The following is a 25,624-nucleotide window of genomic DNA, read 5'->3' on the forward strand; positions in this document are numbered from 1 at the left end:
ATAGCAGGTCTGTCCACCAGAAGGTCCTTTATGGGGTCATCTGGTCTGCCTCCTGCCTTTGTAACATGCTGGGCCAATCACAGTTCTAAGGAATTTTCTTAATTAAAACCAGATGGAGGGGCCGTGGCCATCTCAGGCAGAAACTGTAGGATAGGGTTGCTGGGTGGGGGAGAAGTGTCCTGGTTCGGGGGTTCCCAGCCTAGGTACCGCCGTGTCGGTCTCATGGTTTCATTTGACCATAGGAGAGAATGCCCTCCTCCTCATCTCTGCAGTAAATTCCCCCTTTGTTTGAGCAACTGAGAGGTAAGTATCTGCCACTTGCTGCCAAGAATCCAGTCACCATCTGTAAAATCAGGGGTTTAGGCCAGGTGAGCAGGAGGCCTCCAAATGCTCTTCACACGGCCAAGAGCTCCCCTCGTCTCGCCGAGCTCCGATTCTGTGAGCTCACTCAGCCCTGCTCACCCAGCTGCAGCGACAGGGTCTGGGGTGGGGAAAGCAGAGGGTGGTGGGGCAAATGGGGGCTGTTCCAACCCTAAACCCTGGCTTGCAATTAAACATGCTCATACGGTCACAACCAGAGAAAAAGGTTTGCTGAGCAACAGGCGCAGAGAGCATTTCCTCACTTGAGGGTTGATTTAAGGTCTGGCTGACAGGAAGAAAAAGCACCATTCTTCCACCTTTTTAATCAAAACCTTCAGGGCCATGTGGAAAAGCCACTGCCGCACACCCTCACGTCCGTCTGGAGTAGTTCCTTTCTCTGTCCATGGCCAGGCAGGAGACACGATCCACAAGCCCCAGACAAGAAGAGACCAAAGGAAAAAAGGCAGGGTTTTGTTTTCGGGGTCACTAGGGAGAAAATAAATCAGCCCAGCCACACGCTCACGAGCAAAGTGCTGCGGCCTGTCCCTCCCTCCACCCTGGGTCTGATGCCAACATCCAGCAGCCCTCAGCCCAAGCACCCCCAGCTCTTCACCAGGGTGTCCTCGTGGTCAGCCAAGGTGATGGGCTGCATGGCCTGGGCACTGTGCCAGGCACAGCCCCGCTGGGCAGAGACACACTGGACCGACAGCCCGTGGGTAGAGGTCCTTGTGATCAAAGCTGGAAGGCACTCACTGTGCCTCTTTTGAGTTCAAAGGAAGGTGATGCTGTTTCCCATGACGGTGGGCACAGCCTCCAACCAGAGGCGGATCTGAGGCCGGGTGCAGTGGCTCACGCCTATAATCCCAGCACTTTGGGAGGCCAAGGGAGGTGGATCATCTGAGGTCAGGAGTTCGAGACCAGCCTGGCCAACATGATGAAACCCTGTCTCTACTAAAAATACAAAAATTAGCCAGGCGTGGTGGTGTACGCCTGTAGTCCCAGCTATGCTGGAGGCTGAGGCGAGAGGACTGCTTGACCCCAGGAGGTGGAGGTTGCTGTGAGCCGAGATTGCAACACTGGACCCCAGCCTGGGCGACAGAGCAAGACTCTATTATAAAAAAAAAAAAAAAAAAAAAAGCAGATCTGCAATGAAGCTGAGGAGGCCGAAGCTTTAGGGTTTTGTTTGTTTGTTTGTTTGTTTGTTTGTTGAGATGGAGTAGTCCTTTACTTGTAGTCCTAGGAGCTACAGAATGCTCTATCTTGGGAGACAGAGCATTTCTACAGAAGCACTTCCGGGAAATTGAGGTCACAGATGAAAAGGATCTGAATCTCCAAGGCCTGAGTAATTGTTGTGATTTCTTTTCTCATTCTCAATATTCACTTTTGTACCTAACCTCCTATTCTTTTTCTTAAAAAGCATGCTCAGCAAGTTATTTAAGCCTCAGTCCCCCCTCAAAGAAACTCTGGATCTTCCCTTGTCTCCAACCCTCAAAGGGGCCTCTCCAGGGCCCTTCCAGAGGCCATGATGCCTTTAGGAAGATAGCATCCAGTCTGCCATTTTTATCTTTCTTCGGTGAACAGTCCAAAGACCTAGAGTCTAAGGGGCTCACAGGACTCTTTGCAGCATCGTGTGTCTGGTGGAGGAGAAAGTGGGAGTGATGCCATGACACAGTGTTCAGAAGTAACCGGCGCCCACAAAAGGCCTGTGACTCCATCATGGTGCAGATACACACCACCACTCTTGCAAGCTCCTTAATTCTTTGGCTGAGGATCTCTTGTACCTCTTTGGTGGTGACCATGAGGGTAGCTGGGTTTTTCACCAGGCCAGGAAGAGACTTCAAGGCATGGGAGCTGTCTTTGTGAGCAGAGGTGGAGGTGAGGCCACTGCTCCAGTGACCAGTCAGAAAGCTTCTTCAGCTGGGGTCCATCAGCCATACAGGTTCCCTGAGTGCCCATTCTGTGCCCAGGCCATGAGGTCCACCCTAAGGACCTCAGAGACTAACTCTGTTGGCCAACAGCAGGAGTTCAAGGTCAGCAAGGACTGCAGGCTGTAGAGTGCAAGTCACAGCCCCTCAGCACCTAGGAGACAGCGCTCACAGAGGTGGCCTCTTTAGACACAGGTGGCCCCACGGCTGTGGAGAGGTTTGATCATGGCCCAAAGGGTAAAGGGGGTTTAGCCAGGCAATAGGAAGGACCCTTCTATCCTCCAGCTCATGCCATTTGTGCACTAGGAACTCTTCCAAGACTACAGCTCTGGATGCATTCACTTTTCCTAATGGCAGAACTGACACTTTTCTAGACTGCTTTCAGATGGTAGGGTTGCACTGAGGATCACAGGCAGACAGCAGGCTCAGGGCTATGAGCAACCAAGTGAGGGCCATGTGGCTGGGAAGTGCCGGGAGCAAGCCTTGCCTTGGGGCTGCAAAGGATGGGGGGTGGTTCCAGCCCCTTCACAGTGCTCTGCTGACCTGGTCACCCTGAGACCCAGCGTGTCATGTTCTCTGGGCCAACAAAGTAGAAAAACCCAGCCCTTCAGAAATAGCTGCAGCCCTTCACGAAAAAGAAAATGGACTGGGTTTGAAAGATCCTGACCCACATTTCCTTTGCTAATCCAGTGGCTTCACAGAAATAAGGATGAAGGGCGCTTAGGGGTTGGGAAGCGAGGGAAGACATCTTTAAACGCTGGCAGAATTTAACTGGGGGCCCTGAGAGCTGGGCAACTTTAATGAGAAGGAAAGGAAAATACACAGTGACCCTGACCCAGACCCCGACCCTTTACGTCAAAAGCAAAAGACAATAATTAACAAAATGCAATGTGCCCGGACGTGGAGTGAGAGGCCAGCTGAGCTCTGTCAATTTGATAATCCCTGGTCATGACCCGCAGGCCCAGAGTGTGCAACAGGAGATGACGCGCTGTTTACACAGGCCGCGCACACGGGGGCTCGCGGGACCCAGCGCAGCTGCAGGAGCAGCAGCAGGAGTGGGATTCTTCCTGGCCAGTGGTTTGCATGCAGCCAGCTCCGCTTGGGCCAGTGCAACCACATGCAGGTCACTGACACATGGAGCCCAGGCCCTAAGGTGTTGGGGATGTTCACGGTGGGGAAACGGTGGGGAGTGTCCCTCATTCTTTGTGCATGAGAGGCGAGGGCAGGGCCCACCAACTTTCCATCTTCCAGAACACCCACCACCCTCCTCAATCTGAAATCGTGTTGGATTTTTCTCCAGTGAAGACTTCATTCCTTGGGGCTGGGAAATAAAGGGGTGGGGGAGCAGGGGGCAGGAATCTCCTAAGAGCCAGGAAATTCAAGAGAACCTGCCCCTCACCTCAGTCACGTGATGCTATTTCTCTGCCCAAGGTCCACGGATGGGGAGGGCCTGCCAAGCCACAGGGACCAGGATCACTGCCCACCCAGGACAGAGTTGGGGGTGCCCTCAGGAAGCCTGTGGCTGAGTCTTCTGTCTGCCGCCACTCCAAAGAGAGGCATTCTGGGCAGGAAACACTATGCACACACATTAAGGACAGGGTCAGAGGCAGAGCCAGCTCCGCCAGCATCAAAGGAACCTCCAATTTTCTGACCTGGACGGTCATGAGAAAGGAAAAAGGACCTAGATGGGCCTGCCCTGGCCCGCTCTGAGGAGCTCCAGCAAGGCACATCAGCCTCAAGGGCGTCAGGAGGCGCCAAGATGAAATCAGGCTGTGGGCAAAGACAATTTGTTTTCCAGGAAAGGTTAGTGAGGGGTGGGGTGTGTCTATTTGAAGGACAATTACACAGTCATGAAATATGCCGCGCAGGAGACTGTGACGTGAGAAGATGCTAAGGACACAGGGCAAAGTGGAAGCCGAGGCCCAGGTTGGGGGCCAGGAGCTGGGCTGGGCCCCGGAGGGCACTGGCATGCACAGCCTCTGGACGTCAGCCCGACACTGCCTCCGGGGCTTGCTCATTCCCCGGCCTTACTGCCTGCCCCCTGCTACACCTGGGAAGCTGATTCAGTGGGAACTTTTGTCTTTGGTTAACTTTCAAGAAGACAACGCAGAGGAAGAGAAAGATCACAGGCTCCAGCATTGGACAGGCCAGCTTACGTCCCACTCTTTTCTTGCTCTTTTTCTTTCATCGTGGTAAAATAGACATAACATAAACTTCACCATTTCAACCATTTTAAAGTGTACAATTCAGTGGCATTCATTAGGTTCATCATGGCAACCATCACCTCTATCTTGTTCCAAAAATGTTTATCATCCCAAACAGACACTGTACCTGTTAAGCAGCAACTCCCTACTCCCTCCCTCCCACCTGCCCCCTGGTAAATGCTAACTTACTTTCTGCCTCTATGGATTTGTCTATTTTAGATCCTCATAGAAATGGAATCACACAATATGTGGCCTTTTATATCTGGCTTCTTTCAGTTCACATAATGTTTTCAAGGTTCATCCACATTGGGGCATGTATTAGCGCTTCATTCCTTTATATGGTTGAACACTGCACTGTAGAGATAGACCACTTTTGCTTATCCATTCATCCGTTGATGGATACTTTGGTTGTTGCCATTTTTTGGCCATTGGGATAATGCTGCTGTAAATATTTGCACACTAGTATCTGTTTGCATCTGTATTTTCTGCCCTTTTTTTTTTTTTTTTTTTTTTGAGACAGGGTTTCGCTCTGTCACCCAGGATAGAGAGCAGTGGTGCAATCATAGCTCACACTGCAGCCCTGAACTCCAGAGCTCAGGTGATTCTCCCACCTCAGCTTCCTGTATAGCAAGGACTACAGGTATGCGCCACCATACCCACCTAATTAATTTTTTTTTTTTTTTTTTTTGAGATGGAGTTTCGCTCTTGCTGCCTAGGCTGGAGTGCAATGGTGCAATCTGGGCTCACCACAACTTCTGCCTCCCGGGTTCAAGTGATTCTCCTGCTTCACCCTCCCGAGTAGCTGGGACTACAGGCATGCACCACCACGCCCGGTTAATTTCATATTTTTAGTAGAGATGGGGTTTCTCCATGTTGGTCAGGCTGGTCTCGAACTCCCAACCTCAGGTGATCTGCCCGCCTCGGCCTCCCAAAGTGCTGGAATTACAGGCGTGAGCCACCACACCCAGCCCCCAAGTTTTCTTTTCTTTGTAGAGATGAGGGTCTCGCTGTGTTGCCCAGGTAGGTCTCAAACTCCTGGCCTCAAGTAATCCTCCTGCCTTGGCCTCCCAAAGTGTTGAGATTACAGGCATGAGCCACCATGCCCAGCCTCCCTGTTTTCAATTCCCCAGTCTTACCATTATGAGCTAAAGAACTCTGACTGCCTGGGTAAAACGAGGACAATAGTGTCTACTACATAGGATAGTCATGAAGATAGAATGCACTAAAGCTATAAAGCATGTAGCATACAGTAGGTGCTAAATTAATGTTATTTTCTCTCACCTCCTCCACTAAAACCCAGAGAGTTAATGACTTAGTGCTTAACTAGTAGAACTTCCGGCAACAGCCAACTTCTCTGCTTTGCACAGACATTACAAATGTCGCAGCATTTAGATACTTACTGGCTTAAAGAAAAAGCGCCTCACAGGAATTGAAACCCAGCTGCTGGCCATCCCCAGTGGGAGCAGGAAAACCAAGTCAGTAAGCATCCCTTTTGAGGCCTCCTCTCCTTGTTTCTAGCACAGAGTTATAGAAAGCCCCACAAGGAACATTCCAGTCTCCTCTTCCAAGCTGGGCCTCTCGGGACCTCAGTTTCTTTATCTAGGAAATGAGGAGTTTAGCTCAGCTCCATGGTGTTTAAACTGGGATCCACAGAACCCTAAATGTTCTCCTCAAAGTCAGAGCCTGGGGAAGGGGAAGGGGAAGGGGAAGGGGAAGGGGAAGGGAGGAAAAAGAGAAGTCCAGCCTCCAGCTTGGTCAACCACAGATCTTTTTATCTGTTTGCATGCTGGGAATCTGTAGATAAAACTGCATGCGGGGCCCAGAACTGGGCAGCCCCTGAGATTTCCCTGGGTGCCCATCCTGAGTGAGCCTCCACTTCTTGTTATTTTACATGGCTGTGATGAGGACTTAGCAAAACACGGAATATGAAGTTCTAGGCTACAGTAGTAGCTCAATAAATGCTAGCTGTCCCAGGACATATGTGGCTTGATTTGTGAATTCCTCTCTCTGCTGCTCCCAGAAGTGGAAGAGGAAGAGGCCCAACCTCCATCCCTCACTACTGTTGCTTGAGAAAACTCCTGGAAGTCCCTTTCTCAAGTTTTCTTTTCAATCCTCTTCCGCCCTCCAGCCTGTATGCAAGGCTGTGACAGGAAGCTGGAAATGCTGGTAGATGGCCCAGCAGGGGCAGCTGCCCAGCCAGACCCTCTGCTCAAGTGAAGGTGGACTCTGAGCTCACTAGATTAATTGACAACAGGATGACCTGTTCCGGGGACTGGGAAATGAGGGCCGAGCAATCTCAGTAGAGATGAAGAGCTGGGTCCAGGTCCAGTGTCTGGGACCCCAAGCCCCACGGAGAATGGGACAGGTACTTGGAAGGGAGCCATTTGCCCAAGCTTCCCATATTTCACACCCTTGGTTGCCCTAGAGATCATGAATTGGTTGGATGATCAGGCAGACTCTAAGCAGGACCAGGGCCATGGACCCCAGGAAGGGAGATCAGGAATGAGCCTGACTCCCAGTCCAGTGCTCTTTGCCCTAGGTCATGCTGTCTCTACCAAAAACAAGCCAGCATTTCCATTTCCATAATGCATCATAGCTGGGAAGCAGAGAGTTAGCCCAGCATCTTCTAAAGATGATGAGAGGTCTTAGGAAGTACAAGGACACAATTAGATAATATTGAATCACTCAGTGAAAAAGTGATTCTCTTCGGATCTCCTGCAAGCCTCCCATCATGAAGTAGAAAGTCGCAGGCAGTGCTACCGTCTTGTCATCAGGGCTCTCACATTCACTAATCTCCTTTAAAATCACAAGGACAAAGGCTTCAGGCTCAGAACCTCAGGCAGGCAATAGGGTATCTAGCTTGGATTTAATCTTAATTTTTCCAGTTACCTTTATGTATGACAAATCAATACTGGTTCCCCAGGCATGTTCCTGGTACAAGGTTTCCTTTTAAAACGCATCTATTTTAAGTTAAAAGATTAGTTGATTTAAAGAAAATCGTTGTATAGGTAACTGTTAAGAGTAGTCTGCAAACATGGCCAAAACCACACAAGTGCTAGAGAATGACTGATGGTCACAAGCACAGGTAGGCGCCATTTTTATCAGCCCCATACTCAGTTGGGGAAACTGAGGCTCCAAGGATGCAGAGCTGGAAAGTAGCAGGACTGGGGTTGCAGGAGGTCCTGGGGACAAGGATGAAGCTGACTGCCTGTGCCAGAGGCCGAGGAGCCGTGGCCCAGCCTGCGTGGGTTTGCTTGGCTTCCTGACGCTGGTGCCTGGGTGGGGGTGGGGAGCCAGAGGAGAAAATTTGGAGTCGTTATTATTTCCTTTCATTCAAGCTCTTGACTTTATAAAATGTGGATGTTTTCCAGAGAGCCCAACAAGCACTACGAATAGATTTCGTTTGTGTGGAAACAGGCTGATGGGTAACTTCCCCCTTCACAAGAACCAACTTCCCCGTCTTACCCTATCATTGTTTATTGAAACAAAGAGGCAGCCCTGCATCTATGGAGGGCCCAGAGAACAATATCCTGCCTGCAGATCTTTGGCAAGAAATGCACTCTAAGAGCTGCCTGCACAACGGCCTTCCCAGTACCCCACAGAAGGACGCCATACCAGTTCCTCAGAAGCCTGCCCCAACCCACCTGTCCACCCCCTTGTCCGGGAAGAACCCACGCAGGCCCTTTCAGCAGGACCAGGACTGGGTTTGAGCTTCCCCTGGAATCCACTGATAGTCCCTAACAAAGCCACATCAAAACTGGCACCCCCTTGCCAGACCTTAGTAATTGGACTGGGGCACTGCAACCATGGAGACCAGCGCTGTCGCTCACGGCCCCAATTAAAATGAGCTGCGGCAAAATGTCCTACAAGTAACACTGCCAAAGCAGGTCACGCAGGCGCTTCCCCATTCTGGACCAGCCTCTTCTCTTCCCAAATCTCAGTTACCTGATCTGTAAAATGGGTACACTAATACCCATCTTGGGGAGCTGCCAGGAAGTTCCAGGAGCACGTCTGTAAGAGGCCCGTGCAGTCCTAGGAATGGAAGGGCTCAAAGCCCGGGGGATGTGGTCATGTCAACCAGGGGATAAGGGGCTGAATGTCCATGAAGGACCAGGCCTGGCCCTGATCTTTCCAACAGGCAGCGGGGCTCTCGTTCTTCAAAGGAAGAGCAGGTCATGGGGCTAAATGTATATTAGGATTTCTTTACTTTGTTTCCATACACACTCTTTCCCTTCAAAAACTGAGGCCTTCTTACAAGGACAGATAAGACAAAATGAAAACAAGTTATTTAAAAACAAGTAACCAAAACGAAGGCTGAATGTCATCAAAATGAAAAACCTTTGTGATTCAAAGGATACCACCAAGAAAGTGAAAAGAGAACCCACAGAATGGGAGAAAATATGTGTAAGTCATATACTGATAAGGAACTTGTATCCTGAACATATGAAGAACTCTTACGACTCGACATTAAAGACAAACAACCCAATTCAAAAATGAACAAAGAATCTAAATAGACATTTCCCACAGAAGATACACAAGTGGCCAAAAAGCACAAGAAAGGGTGTTCAACATTATTAATTATTAGGGAAGTATGAATCAGAATCACATCAAGACACCACCTCACACCCACTAAGATGGATAAAATAAAAAAGACAGAAAATAACAAGTGTTGATGAGGTTGTGGCGAAACTGGAACCCTGCTGGGGGGAATTTAAAATGGTACAGTGCTTTGAAGAACAGCCCAGCAGTTCCCCCAAAGTTTAAACATAGAGTTACCACATGACCCAGCAATTCTACTCCTATGTATATACCCAAATGAAACATGTCTACACAAAAAGTAGTACCTGCATGTTCATAGCATTATTATTCCATAAGAGCAAAAAAGTAGAAACAAAAAGTAGAAGCAGGTTGGGCATGGTGGTTCATGCCTGTAATCCCAGCACTTTGGGAAGCTGAGGCGGGTGGATCGCTTCAGGCCAGGAGTTCGAGACCAGACTGGCCAACGTGGCGAAACCCCGTCTCTAATCACAATACAAAAATTAGCCACTCAGATCCAACTGTGGCCCACTTCCGTGTCAGCTTCTGTGAGCTAAGACACGCCACGCTCACGGCTGTCTAACCAGCACCAGAGACGAGCCTGCCACGTGATGTTTTTAACCTAGGGCTTGAGGGATGGGAATGTACACAGGAAGCCTTACTGGTGTGCTCACCTAATATTCCACATGCTCCTCTGCCTTTCCCAGCCTCCCCACTGGCCATGGACTGCGAGAGGAAGTGTTGAGTGTTGCTTCTGGGTCAAGCACTTAAAAGCTTCTGTGCCTCCTTCATCCCTCTCTTCCTCTGTGGTACTGACCATGGGACAACACACTCAAGATGGTGGGGCCACAGGAGCAGCCAGGATCCCTGAGTCACCCAGGGAGAAGGACCCAGAAGAGCTGATGACCTAATCAGATGATACATGAGAAAGAAATGAACCTTTGCTGGGAGGAGCCCCTGAGATTTGGGGGTTTGTTTGTTGTGGCAGCTAGTATAAATCATCCTGACTGACGCAGTGCCTCTGTCCAGCCCTCTGCAGCTGGAGGCCCTCCGCACCCTTCCTTGGCCTCTCGCACTCCACAGCTGGCAGTTCGACGTCTGAACAATTTCCTCATTCAACAGCCTGATTTTGAAGGCACAGAGAAGGTGGGGAAAGGCAGATGACAAGCACTGCTGCCGGGCATTTAAGTTGCCCCAGCTACCATGCTCAGTACTTGCTGCTTTTATTTATGATTCTCACCACGGCCCACACCCTTGACAGATGAGGAAACTGAGGCACTGAGAGGTTAAGCGACTTTCCCAAGCCCATGCAGCCCAAAGAGGTGACATCTGGCTTTGAACCCAGGTCTACCTGACTCTAAAGCTCACCTCCTTCTCAGCACTCTGCTGCCCTTCTGTGAGCTCTCCAACAGTTCTCAATCCCTTCCAAGCCCACCCTTGGCTGGTGCCCTATAACACCCCCAAAGCAAAACTGGCCGTGTGTGGGAGACTGATGCAGGATTCAAGGCAGGGTCTACGGGGTGGGCTTTGCCTCCTGAGATAAAAACATCAGGCAAGGGTTTGTAGGGCACCCTCCGTGGGGAGGGAGAATGGAGCTCCAGGCACAGGCATTGCTTAGGCAGGGCTTTCTATCCTGGCTTCCAGCAATTACAAGATGGCGGACACCTCAGGATGTGAGCTCGCCAAGCGTGGATCCCCAGAGACATGAGACAGGACAGCTGACGGGCCCATAGAGGGCAGCTTCCAGAGCTCCCCTCAGTGTTTCACTCCAACCAACTCACATTGATCGAGAACCATGTGTCCAGCATCACGCTGGGGCGGGACAGAGAGAGCAGATGCCACTGTCTCTGCCGAGAGTGGGTGGACCTTCCCACGGCCCTCATCCTGTGCTCTGTCTTTCCTGGGGACACCTCCACACACCCAGAGACTCAAGACAAAAGCCCAAGGGCATCCTCCTTCTGCCGTTTCGCAAGGCCCTTGTTCCTCCCCATCCCCGAGGCTGCTGGCCCAGCTTGGGGACCTGGGGCTGCTCCCCAGATGGCCTCTTGCCTCCAGTCCTTCCTTGTCCCCCTTATTACTCCTCCATGTGGTCAGGGGATCGTCCTAAAATACAAGTGGCACTCAAAGCACTGGCAGCTCCACACCGCTGCCGCCTCGACATGGCTTCCCAGGGCCTACAGCTCAGAGAGGCCCCCTCCCCATTCCCACCCCCACAGCACTGCCCACCCTGTGCCCTTTCCTACCTCTGTGCCAAGGTTTCTCAACCTCAGCCCAATTGACATTTTGCCCGCCGGTAACTCTGGGTAGGAAGATGCCATGTGCACTCTAGAATGTTCAACAGCATCCATGGCCTCTACGCATCAGATGCTAGCAGCACTTCCCTCCCCCACAATTCTGCCAATTACAAGTATCTCCAGACAGCCCCAAATGCCCACTGCACTGCACCCATGAAGGCCGCTCCTCCTTCCCTTTCTTTTGTGTCCAGCTTCCTCCTCCACATCCTTTAAGATCTGAATCAGCAGCATCACCTCGTGGAAGCCTCCTCTAGCTCACCTGAACCCACACTTCCCTGAGCACAGCTCCACCACTGCTCCCATCATGGGGCATTTGGTTAATCTGCTTATGTGTTGGCCCTACTCTGAAGGTGGGCTCCTCAGAATCCCCATCATGGGGCACAGAATCACAACAATGGAACAGTGTGTGCAGAGACCACCCAGGTGAGGGCAATGGACTCTGACGAGAGGCAGAAGAGGCTCTGTGCAGCTGGGGATGTTGGAGGTGACTACAGACAGTGGTGCCTGACACAAGGGTCCTCAATACATGCAGGGATACAGAAGCGAGAAAGACAGAGTAGGGGGCAGCGCCTTCATAAAGGGCCTTCTGGGGCACAGCCTGAACAAAGGCCACAGGGTATGGACATCCAGGTGAGCCTAGGAAGTGGTGTGGCCACAGCCCAGTGTGAGGCCATGGGAGAGGTCCCAGGAAAGGATGCTGGAGCAGAAGGAGGTGTGGGCGTGAGGCTCTTGGATGTGTTCTGTAGCCCAAGGTGTGCTCAGCAGAATGGAAAATTGAAAAAAAATTATGGTCAATAACTTTGAGAAATGCTTTGGTAACAGTTAAAGAGGTTTCTTTCTTGCAGGACTTCTCAGAGCCTTGAATATGCTCACATGCTGAGTGGATCCACCAGGGGAGACATGGCATTACAGTGCTGCCCACGTGTAATTGACCACGGAGGGTTCTTTTTCACAGAGCTTCTCCACTGGCCACTCTCCTGTGGTCTACCCTTTGGAAAGCACTGCTCAGAGCTGAGACACACAAGCTACATACTGAGGAGGGGTCCCAAGGCAAGGACAATCTGGGCTTGAGGACAGTGGCTTTGGGGTTGGTCAAAGTCCTCTGAGCCAGTGCTGGGGCCTCAGTCACTCACTCAGCTCCTCAGCCAGCACCTTGCTTCGCTGCATCTGGGGCACTGGGGCACGTGAGAAGTAAATGAGGCTCTGGAGCAAGCTGTTATGGGAAGAACTGGGAAAGCAGTGCAAAGTTTATTGTAGGAAAACAGTTGACCCAAGGCATGGATCAACCACCTCCCCTGGAGGCCTCCCTGGCTGTAACATATGGTGTGGCTTAAATTTTTTAAATTGAAGAGAACTTGAGGGAAAAAAAGCTGGCAGGCTCTGAGGCACTTGTAAAACCATCTGAGCTGATGGCGGTGTCTGGGCCCCATCCTTCCAGGAGATGGAGGCAAGGCTGAGCAGAGGTAGGGAGGCCTGGAGAGCTCAGGTCAGGGGCTGCCAGCAGGGGCTTCTGGACAAGGTTAGCCACGGGGCAACCCGGTGGCAGCCCTCAGTGGCTGCCCCAGTGCCTGCCTGTACCCTTTTCTTGGCTAAGCCACAAGAGCCTATCCAGCCGGCAAGGTCAGGCAAAGGGAGCACTCCGTCCTCACTGCAGATCAGAGCCAGGCCGCAGACAGTGGGAGGAGAGTGAAGGGGGGTGAGGAGACTACACCCAGGGGAAACACCTAGGGCTCTAGAGTCACCCAGACTTGGGTTCAAACTCTAGCTCTGCCACTCACTAGTTGTGTGACGTGGGATGTGACAGCTCCCCTGAGCCTCTCCTTCCTTATCGGTAAGATGGAACCAATATAATCTGCATCCCACAGTGACAGCAAGGACTATAGACAGTGGTGCCTGACACAAGGGGTCCTCAATACATTCTAGTTGCCATTGTTTGGGGGGAACATATGTGAGTGGGCAGCCCTATGGGGGCACAGATGAAGCGCTGGACTGGGCCAAGCTGAGCCACGGTGGGAAGATGCCTCTGCAAAGGGTAGCTGAAGACCCCTTCAGCGGAGTGGCCTCTCACACTATTCAGCTCTGTGGGCCTCAGAGGCCTGTCTGTAAACAGGGCAACCTCTTGTGGATACGCGAACCATCAGAGACGTCTCAGAGGCATGTGGCACACCATAGGAGCCCAGCCAGGGAGCTGTCATCATTATGCCCTCTAGGGCACATGCACCTCTCTAAGCTCAGGGCACGTGTTTATGCCCAGAGTGTCCACACTGTCTTGAGTGGTGGCCAGGAGATCAAAAATGTATCTAGCCAGAGCCCCATCAATACGACATCGGCTGCGACTGGGTGAACAGGGACCCTGCTGAGAACATCTCCTCGACTGTGTCCACCTGAGAACCTCACAGACAGCAACACGCCCATATCTGGAGCATAGCAAGGCTCCCAAGGTGGGGGCAGCTGTGCCTACCCAGGGCCACACCTTGTCCAGAGCAAACTAACCCCATTCTATGCCTAGAAGTGTTTTATAAACATAAATTCTGTATTTCTGAAAAGTGCAAAAGGGCTGGGGGTGTTTGCAGTTCACGGAAAGAGAAGTGCATGGATTATGGTGGATGCAGAAGCAGAGAAACAGCAACGGGAGGCAACAAGGTGATGGTGACTCTGGTCTGTGTGCACATTAGGGATGCCGTCCAGCAGGCTGTCCAGAGTGGGGCGTGACAAAGGGCAATGCTTCTGGGTGTGAGGCTGGTCTCACCCTGCAAGGGCAATGGCCACCGCCAACTGCTGATGCTAGAGAAGAACGAGGGCTACATTTGGTGCAAGAGGTGCAGGGGGTTGGGGGGACTGATGGCCAAGACCTTCCACAGGCTGTGGTGACCTCAGTCCACTGGCAGCCTGGGATGGGCACCAGGAGGTATACCCTTCCAGGGAGCTGGCTGGCCCACAGGGTCCTGAGCAGGGTGAAGCCACCACTGGCCCCAGGGGATGGGACACACGCAAAGCTATTCCCACACAGGTCTCATCTCAGGCTCTCAACAACTCCGGGAGGTGAGTCTGACAGGAAGGCTACTTTTAAGAAAGGGAAACAGAGGCCCAGGGAGGGAATGTGGCTTGACCAAGTGGGCAGAACCACTGACACTAGAACACTAAATGGGTTGAGAACACACTTTTGTGAAGGTGAGTTAAGAGGAAGCAGATCTTGGAGAACCGAGGCTGCTGGACCCTGAGGACAATGGTACCCCGATGCTTCAACCATCCAGTGGGTGGCCCCGAGGTGGGGTCGGGGTGGCCCCTGACCCTTCAGAATACTCCAGAATATGTTTCAGAATTCTCTTCATTCTTTGATGTAGTTGGGCACCCTCTTTCCCTCCCATTCAACCCCCAACACTTCCCTCCATGCTGACCTCTCAGAACCGCCCTGCTAAGCCCTTCCTTCTGGGCACTTCTCCTCCTGACCTTGGCCAGGCCTCCATCTGCCCTACCACAAATGGTTGGGTGTGGGCACACGGCAGCATGGTGACCCTTGAAGGGGCTGGGCCCCAAGAAGCAGGCATCCCGCCCCTACTCCAGGCCTGGCCTAGACCATCCCCATCTTGGCCCTGCCAGGCTTGGGCACTCTCTGGGGGAGGATGAGAACTGTGATCTCAGGAGGTCAACAACAGCTACCAGCCCAGCACTCAACAGATCCCCACGTGGCCTGGCACAGACTTAGGGGCTCCTATTTTTGGAAAAGGCCTCCTGTGCCACCTGCTGTGGGGTTTGGAAGACTCCTTACCTTTGGGGTGAGGTACTTGGTCATAATTTCCTTCCCTTTCTCTCCCAGTTTTTCATCTGGAGTAACTTCATATTCTGCCTAAAACAGAAGGAGAAAAAGAACAGTAACAGGTTTGCTCATGAGCTTCTTACAGTTACAGAACTTCACAGCCCCTGGAGGAAACCCCCTAGAAGCCACCTGACCAATCCCCTTCTCCTGCAGGTCAGGAAACCAGGGGAGAAGACCTGGCCACGGAGCCCTGATATTCAGTCCAAATTACTTTGCCCTGTCTCACAGATGCTGGGTCTCAGGATGGCGGTGCGCCACGCAGACTGCACATCAGAATCAGCAGGGAGCCCTGAGCAAACACTGATGCTAGACCCCACCCTAGACCCATGAAATCAGGCTTTCCAGTGGGCCATGAGGGCTGGCACCTCGGCAGCGGGGGTTGAAGACCACTGACTTAGATGAATCAAAGGAAACTACTGGAAAAATAACAGCCTACCAGACTGGAAGGCCGCCGAGAAGCTGCCTTAGGTCACTCAGACCTTGTAAGCTGTGTGATCTTAGACAATTTGCTTAACCTTTCTATAAAACGCAGATGGTACCAGCACCTAGGTATGCCGTGATTATACAGACGGAAGTGATCAAGCTCTTGGCCTGGGGCCTGGCCCATCATAAATAATAATAAACAGTTGCTATAGTTACCGCCACTGTGATTATTACACCTTGCAAGGATAAACAATAATGTGGATGCCTGATCTTTTCCAGCTTTTCAGTTTACAAAGTGAACATACACAGGTTTTTAAAGATGTTCTTATCTGAACCTCGAAAGAGCCAGGGCAGTGACGCAGGAGAACAGGGGCTGCCATCCCACCCCCTTGGGACTGGAGATCCCGAGGGCCCACGGCGGGAAGGGACTTGTGTAGGGTCGTGCAGCAGGAGGTGGCAGGGCTGGGACTCGAACCTCCAAGCGCAGGGCTTCTCCTCAACCACAGCACAGAATTTAGGACTCTGATAACTAGCCAAGCCAGAGGGCCCAAGCTCTAAAGATGGGAGGTCTCCAAAAAACAGACTTTTTAATTTTCCTGAATCCCAGAGGGGCTCCTTTGCTCACATCTGACGCACTTGCCACATGGATAAAGGGCCTCGAGTCAATAAAAAGCCTGAGTAAGAGTCCCTTTCTCATTTAGACAAAAGAGCTAATTGCAAGTTGTTTATAACCATTTCAAAATCCACCACCCAAGGATTTGTCAGCCTGTGTCCAAAAGTACAGCTATTTCAAAAGAGGCAGGAAATGACACCAGCACAGACGGACCCGAACTCCTCCCCAGGCGTCCCACCATGCAGTCAGATGCCCATCCGGCCCGCAGGGAAACTTCACACCTCAGTGTCTAGGGTCCGATTCCTCCCAGGTCAGCTAAAGGGAGCATGCAGGTGGCACTGGCAGTGACCACAGAGGCAGCCAGTCTCGTTTCCAACCACAGTGAGCGAGTGTCCTTGTCTTGCTCTCTCTCTTCTAATGGAGAGCCAAGATCCAACGATTTTCTCCCATGGAGAAACATGAACACTATAATCATTTAGATCACAGGGAGACAGGGTAGTGGTTCTGTAAGGAATCCCACCCCTCATTTTATAGGGCTGGACACAGAGGCTCAGAGAAGTCAGGGACTTGCCCAAGGTCACAGCTGCCGGACTGGCGTGCTGGCCTCTGGATCCCACTGGGCCCCGTGGTCAGAGCCTCTCCCCAGAGGTCAATTCCTCTTCCACATCAAGATGAGCCTTGAGGGACTGGGGACTTCTTGATGATTTGTCTTGATAGATGATTTCCTGAGATGTTTTAAGGTGGCTCTTTCCTCTTGACTTTTTCCTGTTATTTTCTTCCTCTGTGCCCCCTGTCGCTCCCCTAAACCTGAGTGCACATGTGTGCACACACACGTGCCCACACACAGATACACCCACACACCCAAACATACACGTGCCCACACACAGACACACAGATACACACACCCACACACACGTGCCCACAGACACAGATACTCACACACACCCATACACGCACCCACACACCCCCACACATGTGCCCACACACAGATACACACACCCACACACACACACACCCACGTGCCCACACACAGATACACACACCCACACACACACACGTGCCCACACACAGATACAGATACACACCCACAAGTGCCCACACAGAGATACACACACCCACACATACGTTCCCAGACACACAGATACACACCCACACACACCCATACACCCCCCACACACGTGCCCACACACAGACACACAGATACATACATCCATACACACAGACACCCACACATCCATACATACACGTAGCCACAGACACACGGATACTCACACACACCCACACACCCACATACACACAGCTACACACACCCACACACACAGACACCCACATACCCACATGCACGTGCCCACACACAGACACACGGATACTCGCACCCACACACATAGACACCCACACACCCACACACATGTGCCCCCACACACCCGGATACTCACACCCACACAGACACCCACATACCCACACACATACGTACCCACACACACACACACCCACACCCACACACACACACCCACAGACACACATACCCACAGATACCCACCCACACAAACACACCCACAGACCCACAGACACACACACAGACACACAGATACCCACACACACCCACAGACACCCACGTACCCACACACAGACACATGGACACTCACACACACCCACACACACAGACACCCACACACAGACACACAGATACACCTCCCCACACACACCCACACACGCACGTACCCACACATAGATACATGGATACTCACACACACCCACACACCCACACATGCCCACACACACACATACACCCAGACACCCACACATACACGTCCCCACAGATACACACCCCCATACACAGACACCCACACCCACACACCCACACAATCAAACCCACACACAGACACACATACCCACAGATACCCACCTACACACAATCACACCCCCCCCACAGACCCAGACACACACATAGATACCCAGACACATCCACACACAGACACCTACACACTCACAAACACCACACACCCACAGACACCCACGTACCCACACACAGACACATGGACACTCACACACACCCACACACACAGACACCCACACACAGACACACAGATACACCTCCCCACACACACCCACACACGCACGTACCCACACATAGATACATGGATACTCACACACACCCACACACCCACACACACATGCCCACACACACACATACACCCAGACACCCACACATACACGTCCCCACAGATACACACCCCCATACACAGACACCCACACCCACACACCCACACAATCAAACCCACACACAGACACACATACCCACAGATACCCACCTACACACAATCACACCCCCCCCACAGACCCAGACACACACATAGATACCCAGACACATCCACACACAGACACCTACACACTCACAAACACCACACACCCACAGATACCCATCCACACAAACACACCCACACCCCTACACACACACATACAGACACACAGACACCCACACACAGACACACACCCCACATGGAGTGCTGATTCCAGGCTCACCCTACATGGCAGGGTATTATTATATCTACATGGTAGGTATTATTAGTCCCGATTTGCAGATGAAGAAACTAAGGGTCTGGGAGGTTCCAATACAGCACAGCTAGCAAGTGATGGGGCAGCAGTGGCATCTCCAAAGGGGCTGAGCACTCTAGAGCCAGCTGCCTGCTGTTTTCCAGAATGAGAAGCATCCAGGGTCCTGCTGCCCCTGGACAGCCTGCCATTGGTCAGGCACCATGGGAATGTAGCTAGACTGCTCTGCAGGACCCAGGCCCTGGGCAAATGGCTGGCCATCATTTGGGGTAACTCTACACCATCCAGAACACTAGATTTGCACTGTACCAAAATACATCTGTGAAGGTGGCTCTATTTAACCAAATGGAGGCCTGGGGCTCACTAATCAGCCTCAATAACCAGCTAAAAATACTCTTGCTGTGGGTACTAAAACCCGCGTTAAAAAAAATAACATCCCTTTCAGGTCAGCTGCCTCCCGGCAGAGGCCCCGCCGGTGGATGGGCACACAGGTCCACAGGGCGGCAGTGGGAGCACGCGGGGACAGGCCTCCCCCGCCAGGATCAAAAGGCCTTTCTCTGAAGAGTCCGTGCCAGGCCACCACTTGAAGAGCATTTGTGTTGGGAGGCGGAAAACTGATGGAAGGCCTCCAGCTGGGCTTTTCGCACTGATTAAGACACCTAGTGACAGGCTGTGTCTCCACAGTGACCCCCTGAGGGGAGTCCTGAGAGGCCACCTACAGAGGAAAGGTACTATGGTGGCTCCCCTGGATGGGCCGAGCTCAAGGCAGATCACACTCCACAAGGCTGGGGCCACCCTGGAAACCACTGCTCTGAGAACACCCTTGCCCAGGTGGTGGGAGAAAGCTTAAACCAGCTTAACCAGCAAACGTAAGCAGCAAGTAAGAGTTTGTGCCAACAACCCAGAATTTTACAATTAGATGTAGCTTGGGAAATAGCAGCCAGACAATGATTTCAATGAAAAGAAAGGTAAACTGTATGCAAAGGGTGCCCTTGTGACCTCCATCTGCAAGAGAGTCCCTTCCAACCAGAGAGAGAGAGATGGGCCTTGTCCCCTCCCCGAAACACAGGCACCTCTGCTGTTCTGATCATTTAAAGCTCTCTTAGCCAGGGGTGGTGGTTCACACCTGTAATCCCAGCACTTTGGGAGGCCGAGGCAGGCGGATCACCTGAGGTCAGGAGTTCGAGACCAGCCTGCTCAACACAGTGAAACCCCTGTCTCTACTAAAAATACCAAAAATTAGCCAAGCATGGCGGCGGTGCCTGTAATCCCAGCTACTTGGGAGGCTGAGGCAGGAGAATCGCTTGAACTCGGGAGGCGGAGGTTGCAGTAAGCTGAGATTGCGCCATTGCACTCCAGCCTGGAGCTCTCCCTGCCCAGAGCTCAGTTCTGACAGCCAGGGTGCCAGGGAGCACCCACGACAATCCATAATCCAGATACTTGCCAGGTGCCAACAGGGAAGACACCACTGAATGAGCCTTCTCTCTGCATTGTGATTTATGCCAAACACAGGGGTGGCCTTTGCGGGGAGATGCTGCTCTAACACAAAATGCAGACTATTACATTGAGCTTAAGGAACAAGGAATTATTTCTACATCTGTGCCTCCCAAAGAGTGGAAACATCTATGTGCATCTTAGTTTATAGCCCTAATACTTCATTCTCTTGGCCTGCCCTAATTGCATCATCAATCTCAGAATCCGCCAGGGAAAATATGTCCTGGCTATGAAGACACATTTCCTTCAGATGCTTTTAAGAACCTGCCACGTTTTCAAAGAAGCCGGCCCTGGGTTTAGAAAGGGCAGTCTGGGCTGAATTCCTCCTGGCCTTAGACTAACTTTAGATGTCACCTCCTTCTCCCAGGAGACCTTCTTCTGCCCTGACAGGAAGATGAAGTCAGAGATGCCGTGAGGTCTTGCCACCTCCAGCTTCTGTAATTATTGATGTGGTCAGCTTTTCCAGAGTCCTTGAGGCAGGGACAAGTGACACGCCTGGTCAGCACAATGCTCACCATGCACCCCGCTGGAGAAACACCTGGATCCACCCCCATGACCCCAGCTTCTCGTCTGTGCTGACTGCATGGGCCGCCCCTCCAGAGCCCCTCTAGCCCTCTCCCACCCTGCTGTGGGGGTGGAGTGGTGGGGTGGTTTTCTGCTGGCTCCATCCCCGTCTGGGCACCACAGGCTCCTGGACCCTCTTCTCCAGACCCGACTCCTGTGGGCAGCCTTCTCCCACGATCCCGCGTCAGTCCCTTCCCTTGGCCCTGCAGGTTGCAGGGTGATGGAGGCTCAGGGGTGCTGCATCAGCAGCTACTGATTTCCCTCCCACGCTTTGTAAATAGGCCCTCATTGAATTCCTCCATTCACACATGGGGCCGGCCATCTGTTTTCTGCCAGGATCTGGCTGATGCCCTGCACAGTGCTTCAGACGGGTGGGCACTGGCCTTGCTTCCTTTCTGCTCCCCAGTGAGAATGGCGGGCAGTGCATGAAGGGGGTGTCCCCCAGGGGCCCCAGGGCCAGACAGACCTGGTCAACCCCAGAGCTTGTGCCCGCCTGGGCAAAGTGTTCTCTAATCTCTGGCTCTGGCTCCCATCTGAGTGGCCCTCTCAGGCCTCAGGCAGAAGGGATTCACTGGCCCATCTTAGGGCAATAGATGGGATGGAACCTGAGAAGGGAGGGAAGAATGGACTCCCGTCCACGTTGGGTGGAGAATGAAAGTGGTAGGAGCGACTCCAGATTTCCTGAGGTGCCACAGCCACCAGCTTGTGAATCGTGGCCTGGCCAGAGGCAAACACTGAATAGAAGGCAGGAGGGAAGGAGGGCTGTATCTCTCCTCGTGGTGGAGGGGACAGGCTCGCCTCTCTCAGGGGGAGGGGACAGGCTCGCCCATCTCAGGGGAAGTGATAAGCTCCCCAGTGGCAGAGGGTAACATGGTTTGGCTGTGTCCCCACCCAAATCTCATCATGAATTGTATCTCTCACAATTCTCATGTGTTGTGGGAAGGACCCGGTGGTGGGAGGTAATTGAATCATGAGGGTGGGTCTTTCCGGTACTGTTCTTGGGATAGTGAATAAGTCTCACGAGATCTGATATTTTGTTTGTTTGTTTGTTTTTTGAGATTTTGAGATGGAGTCTCACTCTGTTGCCCAGGCTGGAGTGCAGTGGTGCGATCTCAGCTCACTGCAACCTCTGCCTCCTGGGTTCAAGTGATTCTCCTGTCTCAGCCTCTCAAGTAGCTGGGACTACAGGCGCACGCCACCAGGCCCAGCTAATTTTTGTATTTTTAGTAGAGATGGGGTTTCACCATATTGGCCAGGCTGGTCCCAAACTCCTAAGCTCAAGTGATCCGCCCATCTTGGCCTCCCAAAGTGCTGGGATTACAGGTGTGAGCCACTGCGCCTGGCCTGATCTGATGGTTTTATAAAGGGCAGTTCTGCTGCTCACGCTCTCTTCTCTTGTATCCTGCCATGTAAGACGTGCCTTTCACCTTCCACCATGACTGTGAGGCCTCCCCAGCCACATGGAACTGTGAGTCTGTTAAATCTCTTTCTTCTGTAAACTGCCCAGTCTTGGGTATGTCTTTATCAGCAGCCTGAAAACAGAGTAATACAGAGGGGCTGTGCCATCCTGCTTCCTGTCTGCCCCATCACTCTTCTCCTAAGAGCTCCACCCATCCTCACCCCCACCAGCTGCTTTTCCTCCTTCCCTCTCAGAATTGTTTCTCTGTCTCCACATCCAACCAAGGATCCAAAGGCTACCAGGAAAGGTCTTTAACTTTCCCCATTACTCTTTTTGTTCTAAGTGAAAAGAATCCCAGCCTAACCTAGTTCAACAAAACTGTAAGCTCCCGGCTCCTGGAATCTAAGGATGAGCTGAACAACCAAATTGTGGGGAGAACAGAAAAGCAGCTGGGCCCAGAGCCCAGAAACTAGGGACACAAGCACTTCTGTAGCCCCCATCATCTGTGTGTTGGGTGTGTGTGTGTGTGTGTGTGTGTGTGCTGCTCACGATCTCTGGGTGCTGACTGGCTTGTTCCAGTGTAGGAAACATGGCAGTCCACAGTTCCCAGGGTTTTCATGTCAAGCTTTCTCTAGCAGGGAAGAACTTCCCCTTGAGGCCATCAATTCTAGGGAAAGGACTCGTTGGCCTGCCTTGACTCACAGACTCCCTCCTGCTCCAGTCAACTGCAGCTTGGAGGTGACATCATTAAGAACATGGCAGCTTCTAGGACAGCCATGTTATTTGAGAATATGGGTGGAGCACCCAGGAGACTGGATGATCCCACAGACGTGCACTATATAAACCCATTTTAGAAGTGGCACTTTTTCAAGACAGCCCTGCTCCTGGGGTCTGGCTTCCTAGCTGTTCTGACTGTCTCTATGTGCATCTGAAAAACTATAAGCACCCTCCACTCTCCCCATTTTGGGGGATCACACCAGTGAGAGAAAGATGAAGACAAATACTGGATTCTCATAAACAAGAGAAGCAGAATACTTAGCCCCCAGTGAGGCAGAGTGGATCATTTCACAATAAAATTTCAAATGATCAGGCACATCGAAAGCCAGGTGATGGCCCACTAATTTTATGTCATCACCTAGAGTCTAGGCTACTTAGCGGATAGGAATGCCTCTCAGCATTTCCTATATGAGATTTCATTTGTTGTAACCTCATATTTGTAGTCGCCTGCCTCCAAGGTGGCCTTCAATAATCCTCATTATTCATGCTCTAGGAAAGTCTCTTTCCAGTCTCTCTCTACCAAAAATACAAAAATTAGCTGGGCATCGTGGCGCACGGCAGGGCTAACCAGTGCCACCAGTATGATGTTAGGGAAATGGTGTGGATGCTCTAAGGCTAGGTCATAGAGGGCAATGCAGCTCCTAACATGCTCTCTTGGATTGCTCGCTCTGGAGAAAGCCAGCCATGTTGTGAGGATGCTCAAGCAATTCCATAGAGAGGCTCCCTCCTGCCAACAGCCAGCACCAACCTGCCAGGCATGTGAATAACTGTGCACGCAGATCCTCCAGCCACGGTCAAGCCTTCAGATGACTGCAGCCCAGCCAACTTCTTGATATCTCACCTTATGAGAGACCTTGAGCCAACAGCACGTCGTGAAGCCATGCCCAAATTCCTGACCCACAAAACCATCACCTAATAAAGGTTGACTGTTGTTTCAAGCCACTATATTTTGAGGTGAACTAATACTGTGTGGGCCTCAGTGGCTCATGCCTGTAATCCCAGCACTTTGGGAAGCCAAGGCAGGCAGATCACTTAAGGTCAGGAGTTCAAGACCAGCCTGGCCAACCTGGTGAAACACTCTCTCTACCAAAAATACAAAAATTAGCTGGGCATCGTGGCGCATGTCTGTAATCCCAGCTACTAGGGTGGCTGAGGCATGAGAATCACTTGAACCCAGGACGTGGAGGCTACAGTGAGCTGAGGTCACACTACTGTACTGCAGCCTGGGCGAAAGAGTGAGACTCTGTCTCAAAAAAGAACAGCAACAACAAAAAAACCCAAAGCTAATACTGAACAAATATTTTAACTTGTAGCTGGTGTTGCTTAATTCACTTTAAAATTTTCCTTGGCCAGTTACAGTGGCTCATGCCTGTAATCCAGCACTTTGGGAAGCCAAGGTGGAAGGATCACTTGAGGCCAGAAGTTCAAGACCAGCCTGGACAATACAGGGAGACCCCATCTCTAAAAAAAAAAAAAAAAAAAAATTATTTAATTAGCCAGGCATGGTGGCCTGTGCCTGTAGTCCCAGCTACTCAGGAGGCTGAGGTGGGAGGACTCACTTTGGGCCCAAGAGTTTGAGGCTACGGTAAGCTATGATCATACCACCGCACTCCAGCCTGGGCAATAGAGTGAGACTCCATCTCTTAGAAAAAAAATCTTCTTTATTTTTTTAATCTTTCATTTAACCAGAAAGCAAGCTGCACAAGGGCAGGAACTTAGTTCTCCTGTTCATTGTGTTCTCCCAACTGCTGGAACAGAGCCTGGCACACAGGAGCCACTCCATAAATATGCACTGGGTGAATCTGCTTCTGTATCTGCCAAACATCCCTCAATCCCAAAGAGAAGAGACCTGAACCCATTAAATCTCACCCAAGTGTGGAGACGAGATGGTTTCAAATGAACCAGCATGTGGTCAAGGCTCCCAGGGAACAGGTTAGAGAGAAGTACATCAGTCTCCGAGATGCCCAAGACCCTTTGGCCTGTGGGGGCTGACACTAGCCTGGACCCTCTTCAATCCCCTGACTAGCTGGGCAAACTCTTTGCCCTCTAGAGACCAGACCTAGTCATGGCTTAGGTCACTGACTCCATTTCTTGCTGAGAGGGCAGCTGGCAGTGGCAGGAGAAAAGTCTTTCTCAGGTTCCTGGAAGACCCTTGATAACCAACACCAAAGGCCGAACTCCCCCTGCAGTCTAGTAAATGACATGCAAAACAGTTCTGCTGCCCAGAAAATCACCTGGGCCCTCTTTAAAAAACAGCTGCAGTCTTCCACTTGACTTGAGAAATGCAGACATTAAGCCTCTGCAGAAGGCCAGGCATAGTGGCTCACGTCTGTAATCCCACCACTTTGAGAGGCTGAGGCAGGCGGATCACTTGAGGTCAGGAATTCAAGACCAGCCCAGCCAACATGGCGAAACCCCATCTCTACTAAAAATACAAAATTAGCTGGGTGTGGTGGTGTGCACCTGTAATCCCAGCTACTCAGGAGGCTGAGGCAGGAGGATCACTTGGACCCAAGAGGCGGAGGCTGTAGTGAGCTGAGATTGCGCCACTGCACTCCAGCCTGGGCGACACAGTGAGACTCTGTCTCAAATTAAAAAAAAAATACTGTGCAGGAGAGGAGCCTTTCCCAGGGACTACATCAGAGTCCAACGAGGACAGGTTATT

The 25,624-nt window shown here is 51.7% G+C and overlaps 1 protein-coding gene across 8 annotated transcripts in view; it reads right to left on the reverse strand.

Annotated features, from left to right (window-relative positions):
* The window catches only part of GRK5 (G protein-coupled receptor kinase 5), a 248,281-nt gene that overhangs the window by 42,606 nt on the left and 180,051 nt on the right, over positions 1-25,624 (reverse strand). For all 8 annotated transcript variants that reach the window (XM_055247300.2, XM_063625175.1, XM_063625163.1 and 5 more), the window contains one exon: positions 15,089-15,166. In XM_055247300.2, the coding sequence (XP_055103275.2) occupies positions 15,089-15,166 (78 nt within the window). The remainder of the gene's footprint in view (positions 1-15,088; positions 15,167-25,624) is intronic.

Source organism: Symphalangus syndactylus, chromosome 2 (assembly GCF_028878055.3).
Source record: "Symphalangus syndactylus isolate Jambi chromosome 2, NHGRI_mSymSyn1-v2.1_pri, whole genome shotgun sequence".
Taxonomy (NCBI): Eukaryota; Metazoa; Chordata; class Mammalia; order Primates; family Hylobatidae; genus Symphalangus; species Symphalangus syndactylus.